General features: G+C 29.6%; 1 protein-coding gene across 1 annotated transcript; it reads left to right on the forward strand.

Annotated features, from left to right (window-relative positions):
- Positions 1-18,625: 18,625 nt before the first annotated feature.
- On the forward strand, positions 18,626-19,027 carry LOC128280476 (secreted RxLR effector protein 161-like). The gene has a single exon (XM_053018629.1). It carries the CDS (start codon positions 18,626-18,628, stop codon positions 19,025-19,027), a length of 402 nt encoding a protein of 133 aa, XP_052874589.1.
- The last annotated feature ends 3,212 nt before the right edge of the window (positions 19,028-22,239 follow it).

Consider the following 22,239-nt stretch of genomic DNA (forward strand, 5'->3'; position numbering starts at 1 on the left):
TATTTTTAACTTTAAAATTAATTAAATATTAACATGTCATCAACGTAACAATCCACATTATGCCACATTAGCAAAGTTAAAAATATTAACTTTTAATCCATTTTAGAGTAATTTGACAAAAAATACAAATTTAAAAAATAAAAGAATAAATAATTAAAATAATATATTTTTTTATAAAAATTGAGGATGAAAAAATTATTATATCAAAGAAAATAATTTACGTGACACCTTATGGAGGGCAGGCTTCTACAGTACACCCATGTTTCCAAGCTTAAATTGTTTCAGAAGCAGATTGATATAGAGAAAATAAAAATGAAAGCTCAAATCAATCACTACTAACTTTTTGTTTTTTAGTCTGACGAGATTTCTTTTCTCTAAAAATTATAATTATTTCAATATTTTTATTTGTTTGGGTTTCTCTAGGTTTAAATTTCACATTATTTAAATTTAAATATATTCTAATTTTAATATGCTATTTTTTTGTATTAAGTTAATAATAATTATAGTTGGACATGCATTTTAAAAAAAAAATTAAAATAAATGAGTGCCTTAGCTTGGGAATATCAATATATCTTTGGTTAAGAATCCAACTACCTACAAGTCAATTAAAAATGTCTCTTAAATTGAATTAAAGAAGGAATGCACCACAAAAGCACCGTCCCCCAACAAACATGACAAACTATTTTAAAGTGCGATCATATTTGATGTAATTTTTAATGATCTCATATCCTTTGATTGATTTACAGTATATACCTTCCATTTATTAAATAAAAACTATTTACAATATTTGTTATTGTTTGATATCCAAGTAACACTAGTTCTCCTTTTTCATTCGTAATAATTACATTATATATGATTTTTTATTTAATGTGTAATTTAATATTGTACAAATAAAATTTAAATTGTAATTCATATGTATATATAAAATTTTGATTTTAATTTTATTTTACACATTTGAAAAATAAATACATAAATTTATTTTGTTATTGAATTAATATAATTAATTACCTATATAATATATCAACATAAAATGATGCTAATTCGATTCCTCATAAATTCTACATTCAACTGTTGAAAAGGCATCAGTGTAGTTTTGTCCATCTATAAGATAAATTTATTAAAAATTTAAATTAGTGGTGAAGTAAAAAAAAAAAAAAAGGAAAAGAATTCATTAGCCGTTGAAACCGTTGACACAGCAGCTTTCATGGGACCGTTAGTATTGAGTGAACTTTTTGGTATGAATAATTTCAAAGGTTAAAAAGTAGGAATTCACACCCTTAAATCATACCAAAATCAAACATGCCTTTCTCTTTACAACAAATCCATTTCCACAACTCAACTGAGATTTTATAATACTTGGGCTAACATTCTGGCATCTCATTTTCATTAAATGTTATGCAAACGATTGGTTTGAGGCAACCCAAGGTATTTTCCATTTCCACAGTGAAAAACATGTACCCTTAAAATCATCGACAAACCCTTGAGACAATTTTACTTTTTCACGGCCAAAACTATTTTACGTAATGATGATGTCATAAAAATTGATAGAGAGACATGAGTTGCATGTGGTGGTGGGGGTAGACTAGGCGATGAAGATAGGAAGATAAAAGGGAATGCATGTGAATGGGGTGTCACACTCATGATTTTGTCACAGTGTGAAAGAGGAAACCCCCAACCCCAACCTTTTATGTCATATTGTGCCTACAAATGTCTCGGTACACATGTCCTCTTTCCTTTTTTCAATAAATCATTATTGATTCATCAACTTCTTCATCCGTACCAATGTCCAAAACTCATGGCAGTGAAGTGAAAGATAAATCTTCTTAAATTAACTATTGGACCCTAAACATATCTAATAGCCCCAAAGCGGTTGAGAAGCTCATATTTGAAGGCTTTTGCCCAACAGCCTTTCTGGAAAATGGCTTAACTTGGTGCCTGGATTGTACTAATAAATCTTAGACCAGGGTTAAAATCGGGGAAAGGATAAGCATTAGATCGAATCAAGTTATTTTTTTTTTTAAAATAAGTAGAACTGATAACTTTTAATAATATCTTTTAAATTTTATAATTTTTTTAAAAAAATTATTATTTAAAAAAATTAAGTTTGAAATGAACTTGGACAAATAGTTGTTTTGGTCCAAATGAACTTGAACAACCATATGTCCCAGTTCATTCTAGTAAAAATTAAAAATTTTTATTTTTTTCTAATGTGGCGGTTCTCATAGCAATGCCATATCAGCAACTATCGCTACTACCTTAGGGTCGTTAATAGCCACATCAATGAGTAAACGGTCAATGGCGATCAAAGGGTTTTTTCGATGAATTTTACCAATTTGAATGTTCAATTGAATGCACAAGGTTATGAGGGGCTTAATTGATTTTTTTTAAAAATGGTTTGGGGGTTATTTAGACATTTTTCTTAAAAGTTCATGGAATAATATTTCCTTTTCTCCTACTCAAACCAAGGAAATGATAAAAACAAATAGGTTTTATTTGGGTTAATGTATTATTTGGTGTAGGGGTTAGCATTCAATCAAATCACGTGAAAATTTTGAGTCAGTTGAATTGAAGAATTCTGTTTTATCATCTTAACTTAACTTGAAAACTTTTTAATTGAATTGAGTGAAATGAAATTTAAATTAAGTCGAATAAATTTATTCAAGTCAAATAATTTTTTAACTAAACATATTGAAATCTTATATATTGATAATATGACTAAATTTGAAGTTAAAAGCATAAATATATATATATATATATATATATATATATATATATATTTAAGAACTATTTTAAAAACAAAATAAGATAAAAATTAGAATATTAAACTTGATTTATAATTTCCTTAGGACACAAGTTTATGATTTTGGAATTTAAAAACAATATAATTTAGCATTATTATATAATTTTTAGTATTTTCAATAATTTTATAGAATTTATAATCTATATACATTTAAAATTTTGGGAAACATATTTTATAAACATTTTGAATATTTTATAATTTTTTGAGAGGGATCAATTTACATATTTACAAAACTATCACAAACTCAAGGGTATTGACATCAATTTGTCATTTGAGTTATTCAAATTCAACTAACTTAAACGCTAAAAATTGAATCGTTTATTCGAGTTGATTTAAAAAAACCAAATAATTAGAATAATTAAATTCAATTAATTCGAAATTCAAAGCAAATTTGGATTTTTTAATCAAATCGAGTTTTACTCATCCTTAATTTGTGGTTTGAACTAGACAAGTGTTTCCAGGTCGGGGCTTGAACTTTATTGTCTGAATTAGTTCATGAACTTGGCAATTGCTTTTGAATTGAAACTTGAATTTTTTATGGGTCCAAGTTAGGCATTGTTGGATAAATAGTTGAAAAAAATAAATCAATTAAAAAATAATATTTTGAATGATTTACTTTTTTTCACATGTTTGATAATCCAAAATAAAATTAATCTGATAAAAATTTTCTACAAAAAACTATGAAAAATAATAAGTAGATAAGAGTTACTTATCACTTAAAAGAATAATATTTTCAATTAATTTAATTTAATTTAATTTATTTAATATTATATTATCATATATAGGAATGGACTAACTTGTACGAAAAGAAAGTTCAACCCAAAGTGGGAAACCCATGTAAGAACAATTACAAATTTAAAGACTAAGATGAACAAAAAAAGAAGTTAAGACCCAGAATAAAAACCATTGCCAATTTCAGGTCCAAAATCAATTAAACCATTTATGTTCAAAAGTATATGGTTTAGACCTGAGAAAAAGAAAGCATAGTAAGACCATCATTTAGCCATTCCTAATGAAATGGAAACAATAATATTCATCAATGGATCAATATTGAGTTGTAATGAGAAATGACAGCCCAATTGCTTTGGCCCTAGACACCATGTTCGCCAAATCAAATCCTGGAAAAATGAGAACTTGTGTTGCCTAAGGAATCTAAGGAAGAAAACTATTTTAATTTAATCACAACTTAAGCTTTGACAGTTTCTTCAAGATCATGTCCAGATAACACCAAATCTCGGGAATTTTCATTAACTTTTTTAACTCCATAATTTTCTTCAAATAAATAAATTAATAGATGATGATTTTGGGAAGATAGTAAAGCAAACCTAAGATATTCTTACCGTATCCAAACAAAATCTTTTTTTTTTTTTTTTTATGCAGATCATGTTTAATTTCTGCTTTTGGAAGAGAGAATTAAATTATATTCATGCACAATTTTAGAGGAACTCAATCCTGCCTCAATACAATGTACAGAAAGCAAATAGATTGACGGAGCATCTACTCAAAAAGATTTGGTCAACCGTTTGCCATTTCCAACTTGAAACACCATACAAATTAATGAGCCTCCTTAAATTTAGTTGAGATCCCCCGTTTCCCACTAATCAGGTGTTATATAGTATCAGAGTAAATATTTTTTTTATATATAATATTAGGGATATCAATAAATTAAGACAAAAATAGATAAATTTCTTTAATATGTTAATATATTTGGTGAAAAAGAAAGAAAATACATTTACATAAGTTAGCCCGGTTCCTCTAATCAGGAATGTTTCAAAAACCCACAAATTATGTCAATTTAGCCAAATCTAAAAATATACAAAATACTCCAATAATCAAGTTACACCAACAAATAATGAACTTTCTAGTCAAAAAATTAAATTGAATCCTTCTATAGATCTCTCTTAAATGGCTTTAACCGCTTCAAAGTTATCACTATATATATATTTTTTAAACATATTATTCCACTAACAAATGTAAATTAAACAACATACTAGGTTCTAGTAATAATTATCAAAGAGCCTTCATCAATTAATGAACACGCAGGCTTGCTTGATGTATGGTTTAGCTGCTTCGTGCCATTACTTCTAAAATATTAAGTTTAAAGCTCCAATTTTATCAATATCTTTTTTATCTCAAACTAAAACCAGAAAGGAAAAAAAAAAAAATTTGAGTTTACATTTTATTCACGCTATCTCATATTACATCTATAAATTCACATTCCAAATTACAATTATTTTACTTGGATTTATGTAATTTTTCATTCTCAAATAGTATTAAGATGTTAGATTATAAGCAGTAATCTTAAGATCACATATTTTTAGATTATTTAAAATTATGGGCATAATATGAAATTTTGAAAAGAAATTACCATTTCTTTTTATCATTATAATCAGTTTTGTCTTTTTTCCTAAATAAATTTAAGTCTAATTAAAAGCAAGATATCTAATTTCTTAATAGTAAAACAATAGATGTCATACTTTAAAATTATAATTATCTTATTTATTATACTTATGATTTATAAATTATGATTCATGATGCAATTATTTTTCTTGACTTATTATAATTATAATATATAAATTTATTTTTGTTAGTGTCAATTACAAAGGTTAGCAAGAATGTCAATTGTAACTTAAGGATCATCTAATAGGCCACTGCAACTTGCCTTATTTGGTTGGCATATTTAATTTAAAACTGTTTGGAACTTTTAATTGCTTATATTTGAGGACTTTTAGTAGTCCATTTTTGAAGATTGTATCAAGATTTTTAATGAGATCGAAGTTTAAAATCACATGAAACATTAGAACTTAGTTAATAGGTAAATGTAGTAGTCCGCACATTTCTTATGTCAAGAACATAACATTTTTATTAAAGATTAATGTTACTCCAACAATAAATAATTAATCTGCTCCAAGTCTAATTGCCAACATCGTTAAAATTATTTTGTTAAGTTTAAGTTAAATACAATGTCATTTTTTAATTTCAAAATATCACACTAATGAATATAATAGAATAAGTTTAACATTGTTGAACTTGAATTTTAAAATGTGAAAAAGTAAAAGATTAAGTTCTAAATGTACAAAAAGTCCAAGGATTAGAAGCATAATTTATCCTAAATCTTTATAATGATAAGAATTAAAAGTTGAGCTTTAATTAATCTTTTAATACTAAAATAATTTATTAAAGAACAATATTAATGTAAAATGAGTTTCTAAATTCCTCAAAATTACAAATTTCAAAATCAATTAAATTTTTTCTAAAGAAAAAAAATTAATCAGAGAAACACATGGATGGAATCTATAATTTTCATTTGACAGCAATCACAATATACCATGCTCTACACTGAAGTTGGCTCATGGGGGCCAATTTTCATTTGCACCTTTGGTCCTTCAACAGAGGTAGCTTGCTCTATTTTCTGTTTTTGGCGGCATTAAAATCTTACACGTAAGGAAGGAGATCTTTCCTCACCTGCGGAACCCGACGGATATCATACCCCGTCACTTCCTCTACAAGATGATTGTTATAACAAGCATATAAAAAGTGAGTAATAACATAAGCTGACATTCGAGTTATAATGCCACACATAGATATCCATGTTGAGTTTACATGTTATTTGTGGGGTTTACAGACCTTGTTTTTAGGGATTGTATTGTTATTGATATTAGTTAGTTTCAAAAGCTCTGGTTGATAATATAGTGAGGTAGTTCACAGCATCATTGATTTTTCTGTTCTTCTATCATTATTGATAATTTCTTTTCATTATAACAGTGGTATCAAAGCCAGGTCATAAGCATATATGATGGCAGCAGAAAACTTCGTCCAGCCTGCTATTCCTCGTTTTGATGGTTACTATGACTATTGGAGCATGATAATGGAAAATTCTTAAGGTCTAAAGAGTATTGGCATGTTGTTGAATCTGGAGTGATAGAACCGGAACAAGGTGTTGCAATGATAGATACACAGAAAGCAGAATTAGAAGCATTAAAGTTGAAGGATCTCAAAGCCAAGAACTATCTCTTTCAAGCCATTGATCGAGCCACTTTGGAAACGATTCTTTTCAAAGATACATCCAAACATATATAGAACTCAATGAAGAGAAAGCATCAAGGGAATGCAAGGTCAAAGTTTGTACAGTTGCAAGGTTTTCGGACTGAATTTGAAAACTTAAGAATGAAGTCCAGGGAGTTGGTTACTGATTTTTTTATCAAGAACGATGGTAATCGCCAACAAGATGAGAATCTATGGAGAAAGAATAGAGGATATTGTCATTATTGAGAAGATTCTTAGATCGATGACAGTAAAATTTAACTTTATTGTTTGTTCGATAGAAGAATCAAGAGATGTCGGTTCCCTTACACTTGATGAGCTACAAAGTTTTTTGCTGGTTCATGAACAAAAGATTGTTCAGCAAGATAAAGAAGAACAGGCGTTGAAGGTGACAATCAATCCAAAACGTCCTGGGGGTGGAAAACTGATATGGAAGGACAAGAAGGAGCACCACAACGTAGATGAGGATTATTCTACTCATTCTAAAGGAAAAACAAAAGGCCGTGACAATAACTATTCATATGGTTACAAGCAAAAGTCTGTAGACAAGTCAAATATTGAATATTACAGATGTCACAGGTATGGTCATTACAAATCAGAGTGTAGAACTAATCTTAATAGAAATTGTGGTGTGAAATCAAATTTTGCGGAAAAATAAAAGGAAGAAGAAATTTCTCTCTTGATGGCATGTCATGTGAAGGAAGAAATTCACCAGAATCTGTGGTATTTAGACACAGGCTGCAACAATCATATGTGTGGAGATAAGATGATGTTTTTTGAATTAGATGAAGCATTCTGAAGCACTGTTTCATTTAGAGACAATTCTAAAGTTTTTGTCTTGGGTAAATACAATGTGAAAATCCACACCAAGGAGAATACTACTCAGGTTATTTCTAATGTTTTCTTTGTTCCTAATTTGAAAACTAATCTGCTCAGTATTGGTCAGCTTCAAGAGAAAGGATATGTGATTTTTATCAAAGATGGAGTTTGTCGCATTCAAGATGAAAAATTGGGCTTAATTGATTAAGTAAACATGACAACTACAACAGCCTAATTTTTAGTGGTGTCAAAAACAGTGATTCGAGATCACTAAATCCGACGAGTAAGTTTGAAAATTTTAGTAAATTAATATTTATAAGTCAAGTGTGACATTAGAAATATACTTGAATTAGTGAATTTTGTGAATTAAAAGAATTTATTAGGTCAAATGGGTCGAAAATGAGGTATCGAGACCTCAAATTCATAAATCGAGCCATAAAAATAATTATGGAGTGTTATTGAGTTAGTATTAAAGTTTCGTTAGAAAATTCTAACTTTTTGATAGTTAATTAATTAAAAAGGACTAAATTATAAAAGGTGCAAAACTTGTTAAAGTGATTAAATAGTTTAAATGTTTAATAAGGAAGGATTTAAAAGGCAATTAGACCTAAATTAAATGGGCTGGACTGTTTGGGGAATGAAATAAGTAAGAAAATAATGTGAACAAGGGGAAAAATTGGAAAAAAACCTAAAATTTATTAGTTAAAAAGGATTTAATTGAAAACTCTAGAGATTTCATCATTTTTCTTCATCTAAAAATGCCATAGCAGACCTCCTAAGATGTTTTTTCATATTTTTGCACCATGTGAGTTCAATTCTTACTTTTTCTTTGTAATTTTTATGTTTTTGTGACTTTTACAATAAGGTCCACCTATTGAATTCATTAGTTTTTTATTCTATGGGTGATATTGAAAGTTTCCATGGATGATTTCTGTATGTTTATGATAAATTATCATATATTTAAAGCTTTGAATGCATTATATGATGAATTTATTAAGTGATTTTAATAGAAATTGAATTTTAGGACCTAATTGTGAAAAAGTTTAGAATTAGGGTTTGATGTTAAAATTTTGAATACTAAAGGGTATATAGTAGCTTATAATGATAGAATAAATTGTTAACTGAGACAAATAAAATTAATTGATGGGTTAATTGATTAGGGACAAATAAAATTAATTGATGGGTTAATTGATTAGGGACTAAATTGTAAAAATTGTAAAATTTTAAGGTAAAAGTGTAATTTTGAAAATTGAAGGGCATAAATTGTGAAGTGAATTAGAATTAATTTATATGCTAATGAATGAAAAATTTTACATTATAGATCAAGAATCAGAAGATAAATGTGAAAAAGAGAAAATTACCGATTAGTCCCTGAGTCCCTACAACTTCTACAAATTGGTCCAGGTAAGTTCATAAGGTTGAACTTTATGATTATTTGTTAATTTAGAAATGATATAAGGTATTATTTTATATGTTGTCATTGAATTATGATTGTTGAAAGAATATGAATAGTGAATAGAATGTTCAAATTGAGTAAAACGCTGAATTGAGTACAATCGTTTAGTAACAAATGAAGTGACAAGTGATGAATTGACGGGTAAAATCATGGTATAACCATAGCAAAGTGTGGAATGTAAGAACATAGCTGGGCTATGGCATTTTAGTGAAAAGTCCATAATTGAATTATAGCATAGTGTACGTAAGACCATGGTTGAACCATGGCAGTAAGTGTACATGTATAAGACCATAACCGGGTTATGGCATCATGAGTGAAAGAATATGGCAGCGCCATGACAATATTAGTGAAAGACCATAATTGGACTATGGCATTGAACAAACGATGTACTCAAATCAATAAGACGTTCTATAATTTGAAAAGTGTTGGTAAGTGTTATATGAATGAAAGTGAAAGAATATAATCAGTTGTGATATTGAGCTCAATCAAATAAATTCAACATTTGAGATTGTGATTGACAGGGAATATTAATGAAAAGCTTTGTTTAATGTTTTGTTAATATTTATTCGGTAAGATTTATTTTAAAGCCTATGAACTTACTAAGCTTTCATAAGCTTACTCATGTGTGTTTAATGTTCTGTGTAGTTTAACAAGAGTTCGAAGGATCAGATCAACATATCGGGCCACACTATCCAGATTTTCTCCGGTAGATTTTACAAAGTACCTTATGGTTTATGTGGCATGTATAGGATGAAGTGAAAAGAAAATAATCTTGTGGCATGATGATGGGAGTCTTTTGGCCGAATTGAGAGTAAAACCGGTAATGTTTGATCAGATTAGATCAGCTCAGTTGGAAGATGACAAATTATTGAAGAAAAGAGAGATGGTATAGAATGGCACAGCAGAAAATTTTAGTATTGATGATTGTGGATGCTTGAGGTTTCAAAATCGGATTTGTATTTCAAATACTTTTGAGCTTAAAAAGTTGATTCTACAGGAAGCTCATGATAGTTCATTTGCTATGCACCCCGGAGGCACGAAAATGTATCGAGATTTAAGAGAATTATACTGGTGGCCAGGGATGAAAAGAGACATAGTAGAATTTGTAAGTAAATGTTTGACTTGTCAGCGGGTAAAGGCAGAACATCAGGTTCCTACTAGATTGCTTCAGCCTATTAATATTCCTGAATGGAAATGGGATCGCATCACGATGGATTTTATTACGGGATTACCGTTGTCAGCAAGCAAAAAGAATGCTATTCGGGTGATAGTTGATAGACTTACCAAGTCAGTACATCTTATAGCAGTCAGGACTGATTGGTCGTTGCAGAAGCTTGCAGACGTGTATATTTGAGAAATTGTTAGATTACATGGCATTCCGATATCAATAATTTCAGATCGAGATCCCGGTTCACATCAAAATTTTGGAGACAGTTACATGAGTCGTTGGGTACTAGACTTAGTTTCAGTTAGCTTTTCATCCCCAAACTGACGGACAGTCCGAACGGGTAATTCAGGTAATAGAAGATATGCTTCGAGCTTGTATTATTGATTTTGAAGCAGGTTGGGAGCGATATTTGCCACTAGCTGAGTTTGTTTATAATAATAGTTTCCAATCTAGTATTCAGATGACTCCGTATGAAGCGTTATATGGTCGAAAATGTAGATCACCAGTGTGTTGGACGGTGTTGAATGAAAGAAAAGTAATTGGGCCGGAATTAATTCAAGAAACAAAAGAAACAGTCAAAAAGATCAAAGATAGATTAAAGGTAGCTTTTGACAGACAAAAGTCTTATGCCGAGTTGAAACGTCGAGACATTGAGTATTCAGTTGGAGACAAAGTATTTCTTAAGGTTTCTCCTTGGAAAAAAGTTTTGAGATTTGGTCGGAAAGGTAAATTGACCCCACGTTTTATTGGGCCGTATGAAATAGTGGAAAAAATTGGACCAGTTGCATATCGATTGGCTTTACCTTCTGAATTACAAAGGATTCATGATGTTTTTCATGTTTCGATGCTACGGAAATATAGATCAGATCCTTCTCATATAATTTCTACAGAAGATATTGAAGTTCGACCTGATCTATCATATGAAGAAGAGCCGGTTCAAATTTTAGCACGGGAAGTGAAAGAATTAAGAAATAAAAAGGTTCCTTTAGTGAAAGTCCTATGGAGAAATCATAATGTTGAAGAAGCGACTTGGGAACCAGAGGAAACTATGAGAGTGCAATATCCTCATCTCTTCTCAGTAAATTTCGAGGACGAAATTTATTAAGGGGGGAGAAATGTAATGACCCAAAATTCACGGGCACCGGAAAAGTGAGTTATAGGGCCTCCGTCTTAGTGAAATAAGTTCGAAAATAATTATTAAAAATATTTATGAGCCTAGTGGTATGTCTAATTAGGATTTAATTAGGTGAAATTATCTTAATTTAGAATAATTAGCAAAAAGAACTAAATTGAAAAAGGGGTAAAAGTTTAATTCTAAAGTAATAGAAAATAAAAAGGATCAAAATGGCAATTAAGCCATTTACATAAATTGAGGCGGCAAATGGAAGAAAAATCAAGATTTTTCTTGAATGTATGTATTATATATATTAAAATTATTATTATGGTTTTATAATTATTATGATTATTTAATGAATATTATATTTTAAATAAATTAAATAGTTGTTAAATATATGGTAATAAAATATACATGTGTAAAAATTATATTGGTACATTTGTAATTTAAATACTAAATTACATATAATTTAAGTAAAAAGATATTTGTTAATTAAATAATTAATTTATTAATTTATGAAAATTTTGTTTGACAAACAAATTGAATAATGACAATTGTAATAAAAATATTGGTACATTTGTAATAAATAGATACATGTACACTTGTAATAAAATAATTAAGTTACTTAATATTAAAGTAAAAGATATTTGTTAATTAAATAATTAAATTATTAAATAATTGTGTGAAAAAAAAATAAATGGTGACAAATGTATGGTATTGATGGTGTACACTTGTGTGTATATAATTAAATGCTTAATAGATATTTAAAATAAATATATTATAATATATGTTAATTAAAAAAAATAAAGTAAATAAAAGAATAAAAGAATGAAATAAAAAGAAACAAAAAGAGTAAGAAACAGAGAGCATTCGAAAAACAGGGGAAGAAAAGGGAAAGAAAAGAAAAGGGAAAAATTGGGAGTTTGAAGCTTTAAATTTGTTTGGTAAGCTAAATTTAGTCCTTTTCTCTTAAATTTGATGTTTTAGAAGTCTTAAAACAAGGTTTTGATGAAATTAATTTGATAGTTTGAAAGTTTAAAAGCTTTTAAACAAAGTTCATGTTGAAGAAAAAGAAGAATTAGGGATTTAATTGAATGAATTTTAAGTTAGAAATTGAAAAAGGGATTAAATTGTAAAAGAAGCTATAAGTTTTATGTTTTAGGAAATTAAATTGAAATAAAATTTAAATTGGGGTTTTATAATGAACATTAGATTGTTAGGTGAACATGGAAGGAAATTGAGTAGAAATGAAGTATAAATTAAGTTAAACAAATAAAAGAGTTAATTAGGATTAAATGAGAATTAGGGAATAAATTAAATAAAATTTAATTAATTATTAAATTAATGCTATAATTAATAATGTAAATTGTTATTATTTTTTTTAAGTAGCTAACAAGGAAAACAAGGCATCAACATCCAAAGGAAAAGAAAAGATCGTTGAGGAGTAAACTCGTGTTTCGGATTTGTATTACTATAACTCAAACTATTTATTAAATGTATATTGAATTTATAGTTATGGAATAATTAAGATAAAGTAAGTATTATATTTAAATTTAAATATAAGTATGTGTGAAAATTAATTTGTATATGAATTAAAATAATAGATATTTGAATTGATTGAGTATTGAAAATTTTGTGTAAATGAAATTGAAATTAGAAAAAGTAAAATAATACCCTATTAACTTGTCGGACTAGATTTGATACAAATGGCATGCCATTGGATTTGTGATGTGATGAAAAGATTGTAGTTCGGCCGAGAAGATGTTTCTATTATTATATACTTCGGTTTATCCGAAGAGGCACTTAATGCCTTACTGGTGTGTTATGGAGGATTTATAATATTCTGGGTGTGTTTGGGTTGGACATTCTGGTGTGTTTGGGTGGAATCCGCGTATCTGTCAGAGTCCGAGCCTTGTTAATAGGGTAAATAATTGAAATGAAATTTTGAAAATAAGATTATTTGTTTTGGCACTATTGAAAAGTATGAGAAAGAATGTATGAACTAAAATATGAATAAAGAATGTATGAACTAAAATATAAATTGAGTTGGTATGAGAAAAATGAATTATGAATTTAAGATTTATGAAGTAAAATAATTATATATAAATTAGTTTAAATAATTATAAAATTTATGGTTGATGTTTGTAATTTATTAATGTTAAATAGTCTTGATTTATAGTAATACCACTAAGTATGAAATACTCAGCGTACGGTTGTTTCCGTGCGCAGGTTATTAGAGTTTCAGATCCGGTCTAGCATCCAAAACAAACCCGACTCCAACAAAAAGATTTTGGTGATGTATTTCTTCCTTTGGTTAAGTGGCATGTACTAGGTAGTTACATATAAATTATATGTATACATTAAGTTAAAAAAAATTATGTTAATGATATAAATATTAGTTATATGAATGTGAAACATTGGTGTTGGTTGTTTTGGTTTGAATTTGCAGGGGGTTTTAGGTAAAAATAAGCAGAAATGCTGCCGAAATTTTTATAAAAAAAATAATAAAAAATTCCGGAACACTCGAACAAGTCCCGTTTTACTTTTAATACGTGTTTGAACTTCGAGAGTCCAATATAGGGACTTAATTATTATATTATACTATGAAAGTTATATTAATTGTAAATTATTCGTAAGTTGTCTGATATGTCCGATAATGCTTCATAATCTCATTCCGGCGACGGTTTGGGGTTAGGGGGTTTTACAAGTGCGTTATTCCAAAAAGTTTTTGGCCCGAAGTTATCAATTGGAGTATTCATGTGTTGAACAAAAGTCCTACCATAATTGTTCAAAATATGACGCCTGAAGAAACATGGAGTGGAAAACGTCCGAGTGTTGAGCATTTCAGAATATTTGGTTGCATTGCATATGCGCACATTCCCAATCAAAAGAGGACTAAACTTGATGACAAAGCTGAAAAAGGGTGTTTTTTTGTGTTAGTGAACAGTCAAAAGCGTACAAATTGTACAATCCTATCACGAAAAAAATTGTCATTAGTCGTGACGTGTTCTTTGATGAAGAACAATTTTGGTTTGGTGATGAAAACAATAACCAAGGTCAAATCCTGGCAGATTTTGATGGTGAAAATGGAGAATAAGAGCAGCAGCCTTTGGAGAATGCACAACCTTTACAAAATGTGCAACAATCAGCAGACATTCAAAGATTTACAGCCTCTGTCATAGGAGATGATTGACCTCAACGAATTCAACGGCGACCTGTATGGATGGAAGATTATGAGGTACAAGGATTTGATCAAAGTGAAGATATTCTCACTCATTTTTCTCTATTTTCAGACTGTGATCCTACGGTATTTGAAGATGCTGTCAAAGATTCAAAATGGCGAAACGCCATTGATGATGAAATCGTTTCTATTGAAAGAAACAACACATAGGAATTGACAGATCTTCCATAAGGACAAAAATCCATTGGTATGAAGTGGGTGTACAGACGAAGCTGAAAGAGAATGGCGAAGTTGACAAGTACAAAGCACACTTAGTTGCTAAAGGCTACAAGCAAGAGTTCGACATTGACTATAAAGAAGTTTGTGCTCCTTTTGCTCGGCATGATACAATTAGGTTGGTGATTTCTCTTGCTGCCCAAAATTCATGGCCTATTTTCCAATTAGATGTGAAATCAGCGTTTTTACATGGTGATTTGAAAGAACAAGTGTTTGTTAATTTGTCAGGATCCTTGAACTAAAAGAAATGGTAGTACTGGTTGATCGAGCTTGTAAGGCTGAAGAACTACTGAAGGAAAAGAAAAAGGTAGAATCCGAAACACAGAACTTATGATTAGAGTGTCGAACCACTAGACAAATGCGTGATAGTTGATAAAGTAAGTAAGAAATGCCCTTTAATGATTCGGGGTCATTACTTTTCGGCCGACTTGATGTTGTTGCCGTTTGATGAATTTGATGTTATTTTGGGTATGGATTGGTTGACATTGCATGATGCTATAATAAATTGCAAAGAAAAGGTTATAGAATTAAAGTGTGAAAGTGGTGAAATTTGCGGGTTGAGCCGGACAAATCGAGGCATTATCTAGTATGATTTCTTGATGTCGGCTCGAGATATTTGAGAAAGGGTTATGAAGCTTATTTGGCGTATGTAATTAATACAAAAGAAGTTGAAAAGAAAGTTGAATCAGTCTTGGGTTGTGTGTGAATTTGCGGACGTATTTCGGAAGAATTACTGGGTTTGCCTCCGATCGAGGAAGTAGAATTTGGTATAGATTTGATACGGAACACTCCGATCTCGATTGCTCCATATAGAATGGCACGAACGAGTTGAAAGAATTAAAGTCGCAGATTGCAAGAGTTGGTGATAAAGGCTTTGTGAGATCGAGTTTTTACCTTGGGGTGCTCCGTGTTATTTGTGAAAAGAAGGATGGTTCTATGAGATTATGTGTTGATTATCGGCGGTTAAACAAGGTGACAATCAAAAACAAGTATCCGTTGCCGAGAATTGATGATTTGTAAGATCAGCTAAAATGAGCGACATGGTTTTCAAAGATTGACTTGAGATCTGGGTATTATCAGCTGCGAGTAAAAGAGCCAGATGTGCCTAAAACTGCTTTTAGAACAAGGTACGGTCATTATGAATTTTAGTTATGCCGTTCGGGTTGACAAATGCTCTCTTGTGTTTATGGACTTAATGAATCGCATATTTCGGCCATACCGACAGATTTGTTGTGGTGTTTATAGATGATATTTTAATTTATTCAAAAGATGAGACGAGCATCTTGAGCATTTGAGGATAGTTTTGCAAACTTTGAGAGATAAGCAGCTGTATGCTAAGTTTAGTAAAAGTGAACTTTGGCTCCGGGAAGTTAGATTTTTGGGTCATATTGTTTCAAGTGATGGTATACGGGTTGATCCTAGTAAAATTTCAGCCATTGTTGATTGGAAACCACCGAAAAACGTGGCGAAGTTAGAAGTTTCTTGGGGCTAGCTGGGTATTATCGGCGGTTCGTAAATGGATTTTCTATAATTGCTGCTCCTATGACTAGACTACTCAAAGGATGTTAAATTTGAATGGACGGAAGAATGTCAACGAGTTTGAAGAATTGAAAAATTATTAATGAAGCACCGGTGTTGATACAACCCGAATCGGGTAAAGAATTTGTGGTGTATAGTGATGCTTCTCTAAATGGTTTGGGGTGTGTACTCATGCAAAAAGGAAAAGTGATGGCTTATGCTTCGAGACAGTTAAAACCTCATGAGAAGAATTATCCTACTCACGATTTGGAATTGGCTACGGTGGTATTTGCTTTGAAGATTTGGCGACATTATTTGTATGGTGAAAAGTGCGAGTATATACCGATCACAAAAGTCTTAAATACTTGATGTCACAAAAAGACTTGAATTTGAGACAGCGAAGATGGTTAGAGTTATTGAAAGATTACGAGCTTGTTATCGATTATCATCCGGGAAAAGCGAATGTGGTTGCCGATGCTTTAAGCAGAAAGTTGTTGTTTGCTTTGAGAGTTATGAAGACTCAGTTGAAAATTTCAGATGATGGTTCGATTTTAGCAGAGTTAAGAGCAAGACCGATGTTTTTACAAGAGATTTCTGAAGCTCAAAAAAATGATCAAGATTTGCTAGCCAAAAGAAAACAGTGTGAAGCTGATACGGGACCAAATTTCAAAATCGGTTCTGATGGTTGTTTGATGTTTAAAAATCGGATTTGTGTACAGAAAAATGATAAGTTGTTTCAAAAGATTTTGCATGAAGCACATAATAGTTGTTTAGCGGTTCATCCGGGCAGTACGAAGATGTATAATGACTTGAAGAAAATGTCTTGGTGGAGTGGAATGAAAAGAGATATTTCGAGTTTGTATCAAAGTGCTTAGTTTGTCAACAAGTGAAAATTTGAACACCAAGTACCTTCTGGATTACTTCACCTATTATGGTTCTGAATGGAAATGGGATCGGATTACTATGGATTTTATATCAGGGTTGCCGTTAACTCCAGGGAAGAAAAATGCCATCTGGGCAATAGTTGACAGACTGACTAAATCGGCTCATTTTATTCCGGTACGTATAGATTATTCTCTTAATAAGTTAGCTGAATTGTATATCTGAGAGATTGTTAGACTTTATGGGATACCTTTGTCAATCATTTCGGATAGAGATCCGAGGTTTACCTCACGATTTTGGAAAAAGTTGCAAGAAGCATTAGGTACAAAGTTAAATTTCAGCACTGCCTTTCATCCACAAACTGATGGACAATCAGAGAGAGTAATTCAGATTCTTGAAGACATGCTTAGATGTTGCGTATTGGAATTTCAAGATAGTTGGGAAAGGTACTTACCATTGGTAGAATTTGCTTATAATAATAGTTATCAGACAAGTTTGAAGATGGCACCTTATGAAGCATTATATGGTCGTAAATGTCAGACGCCATTGTATTGGACTGAACTCAAGGAAAGTCAGATTTATGGAGTTGATTTAATAAAAGAAACCGAAGAAAAGGTGAAAGTGATTCGAGATATGATTTTTCTTGTAACTGTGACGCGGGTAGTTAAAAAGCTGTGAATGAAGAAATAAATGATTTGAAGTTCTTAATTTGATAAATATTGTTCGGTAACCCCTCAAGCTCGACTCCGGCAATGGTCTCGGGCGTGGGGGCGTTACATAATTAACCTCCTAGATATGTGAAACTTGGAAACGAGAACAAGGTGTACAAATTAAAAAAGGCGTTGTACGGATTGAAACAAGCTCCGAGGGCTTGGTATAGTCACATCGAAATTTATTTTTTAAAAGAAAGTTTCTAGAAATGTCCATACGAGCATACACTTTTTACCAAGGTTGGTGAAGGAGGTAAGATTATTATTGTTTGCCTCTATGTTGATAATACTATATTTACTGGGAGTGATGTTGCCCTGTTTGATGATTTTAAAAATTCCATGATGGTTGAATTTGATATGACTGACCTTGGAATGTTACATTATTTTTTGGGTATTAAAGTGATACAATCTACAGTTGGAATTTTCATTTTTCAGAAAAAGTATGTGCAAGAGATTTTGGACAGGTTTGGGATGAAGAACTACAATCTTGTTTGCACACTGACTTAAGTTGGTTTAAAGCTTGTTCGAAATCTTGAAGGAAAAGAGATTAACAACACCTCTTATAAGCAAATAGTGGGAAGCTTGATGTAAATTATATAAAAAGAGACTTCTGGATAACATAAAAAGAATACTAATTGGGGCTTTAAATTCGTAGAAATGACTAGGCAGTACTCCCCATGGTTCCGTTTAATTAGCAGGCTTATGGAGTGCCCAAAGGAGATGCATCTCTTAGCTGCAAAAAAAATACTTTGGTATTTGAAAGGCATGGCTAATTTCGGATTGTTCTACAAAAAGGGTGAAAAGACAAATTTGTTTGGCTTCACTGACAGTGATTATGCTGGCAATTTTGATTATAGAAAGAGTACTTCTGGTTATGCTTTTATGTTGGGTACAGGGGTTGTTTCATGGTCTTCAAAGAAGCAACCAATAGTCACTTTGTCCACTACAAAAGCTGAGTTTGTAGTTGCTACAGCTTGTGCCTCCCAAGCTATTTGGTTGAGAAATATTATTGAAGAACTACATTTTTTTATAGCAAGGAGCAACAACGATCTTTTGTGATAATAATTCAACAACTAAACTTTCTAAAAATCCAATGTTACATGGAAGAAGCAAGCATATAGATGTAAAATTTCATTATCTGAGAGATCTCACAAATAATGGAGTCGTTGATCTAGTTTTCTGCAGAAGTGAAGACCAAATTGCTTATATCTTTACCGAATCTCTAAAGAGAGCTACATTTCAGAAGTTGAGGATGTTGCTTGGAATTTGCGCTTTAGAATATTTACTTTGATATTCCTTTTAAACCAATATTTATAAAATATTTGGTTTAAGGGAGGATTTGTTGAGTTTACGTGTCATTTGTGGGATTTTCAGACTTTGTTTTTAGGGATTGTATTGTTAGTGGTATTAATTAATTTCATTTTTAACTATTTGTGCTTTTATTTTTAGCACATTGTTGTTTTTCTTTGCTTATTTAAAGTTCTGGTCGACGAATAATATAATGAGGTAGTTCACAACATCATTGATTTCTTTGTTCTTCTATAACTATTGATAATTTCTTTTCAGTGTAACAATCCGGCATTAAAATAGGAAGTTTAAAAACTCTGTTAGCATCAGAAGCTGCTAGCAATCCTTCCATCTACAGACACCAATTCCCAAACTTTCATATCCTCCCGAATAGGTAAGGGAATCGTGTCAATAAAAATATTATTAGAATCACTAATCAAAGATCCTTAAAAACTTTAATTAAGGCACTTATTATTTTAATAAAAAATATATTAACTTTAATTTTAAAGGATTTCATTAAATATTTTTCATTTTAAAAGAACTATCTTTAATTGTTTTAGTTGAGAAATATAATTGTGGAGAGGAAAATTGAGTTAAAATTTGATAAGTTGGACTTTCAAAAGGTGTGCAACTCATTGAGGTGATATGGACTTTAAGTTTTCTATTCATCAAATCAAGTGTACAACTTCCAAGTAAATTATTATTAAAATAATTTAATTTCAAGAAATCCACCCTTTAAAAGGTAAAAGAGTTTGAAGACTTTTGAGGGAAGAAAATGAAGCTTGCATATCACTATACTACCCGCCCACGAGATTTAATGAATTTTTTGACCGTCAACACCGCTACAACCCACCAAAACAACTTCATAATTTTTCATACAAGAAGCAGGGATTTATTATAAATTAGTTATTCTCCCTCATACTTGGCATGAATAACACCTTCTTCATAAATCACTACAATATTTAATTAACATGTGAATTAAAACTTAACTACAGTTGTCAATTTAATGTGGAATATTTAATTAGTTGAAATATTAAGGAACTTTTTACATGTGATCTGCATGCTTTTGTAATTAAACAACACATACATTATTGTAGAAACAAAAACATTAAAATTATTCAGCAACTTATTTATTTTATATTCTAATTTTATTGTATGATTTGCTCTCATTTCATGCTTTATTATATCTGAATTAAGGTATCCATCATCGGTAGTAATAACTAGTCTCTTAGTCGAAAATACTTTTCAAAGAGGTAACTAATATGTTCTATTTTTATGAGCGGAAATCAAACCCCTAACCACGTTATTAGGGATGAGGTGAGTAACCACCACATCATACCTCATAGTTAGTTAAAAAAATTTAAAAATCTTAGTAAAGAATAAAAAAGATTAATTAAACTCTTGGAGAAAAATTAAAAAAGTATACCAATTTGACCATTAACGAGTGCCAACATATCTGGCAGAAGTAACGAGAAGTTAACGCATGACATTATCTAATTTATTGTTTAAATAATAAAAGATATAAAAATTATCTTATTTTAATATTTATATATTTTATAATTAAGTTAAATAAAAAATATTTTTATTACTTTTGAATGGTGAAATGGGTCATTTGGGCGGCCTAGATCGGGCTTGGGCTTAGCAAAATATTTTGGAATTGGGTTTCATTCTGCCCATGAATACCTATTTATGAAATTGAATATTTTAATTTTTAATAATTTTTATAAATTTCTAAATTACAGAATGAATCTGAACGACTTGGTGTTCACATTCAAATGAAGTCTGACCTTTATTTTTATCCAAAATTATTTTAAATTTACACTTTTTAATGATTTTAATAATTTTTAAAGAATTTTTTAATTTTAAAATATATAATATGGTATCACATACCATATTAACTTACTTATCCATGTGGAATCTTACATGGTAACTTTCTATCCCTTTTGTCAGTCACGTCATCCTCAATTAATGATCAAATGATCGATGACAGTTTCATTAATAAAATGTCGTACTTGTTTTTAGTCATTGAGAACTCAATTTAGTGCAATTTTCTTTTTAAGACTTCAAGTGATATATAAAAAGATAAAAAAAATCTTAGTAAGGAAAAATTAAGAGTATTTGCCGATTTCAGAAAAAAAAATAAAGATATAGGTCAAAATTTGATTATTTAGAGAAATAGACTGACTTTTCGTAGAGGTAGCATTAGAAAACACATTTTGCAATAAATGCTTTCTTTTAATATATTAGTTCCTTTGGATGGTCAGATATTATTATTTTCATACTTAAAAGTCTCAAGTTTGATTTCTATCTTAAGCTATTTTTTTATTTCATATTGTTTTAAATTTCTTTTGTTAATTTTAATATTTAATTAATATTTTAATTAATAAATATGTTTTCAAGTTATTTTATTTTATTTATAATTCATCTTTTTAATTAATAACTCTTTTACTTATATAAATAAAATAACAAACATGTAATTCTAAAATAATAAAAAAATATATTTTATGTATACCATTATGTTAAAAATATTTCATAATTAATAATTCTTTTATTTATATAAATAAATTAATAAATTTGCAATTATATAATAAATATATATTTTTATTTATTATTATGTTAAATATATTTTATTTTTTAAAAGACATCAATTAATTTATATTTTTATATTTATTTTCCCCATTGGGGAATGGTAAATTCTAATATTATAAAAATAATAATTATTTCAAATACACATACAAAAATATATAATACTAAAATTTACCATATCCATAATATGGATTGAAAAATAAATATTTCACATATAAAAATTATATTTATTAAAAATAATGATATTTGGAATAATTAATTGATTTTATAATATTATAATTTATCATACCCACAATGTAGGTAAAAATATAATGATATTTGAAATAATTTATATATAAAAATAATAATGATATTTAAAATAATTATTTAATTTTATAATATTAAAAATACCATACCCA

This window comes from Gossypium arboreum, chromosome 9 (genome assembly GCF_025698485.1).
Source record: "Gossypium arboreum isolate Shixiya-1 chromosome 9, ASM2569848v2, whole genome shotgun sequence".
NCBI classification, from domain to species: domain Eukaryota; kingdom Viridiplantae; phylum Streptophyta; class Magnoliopsida; order Malvales; family Malvaceae; genus Gossypium; species Gossypium arboreum.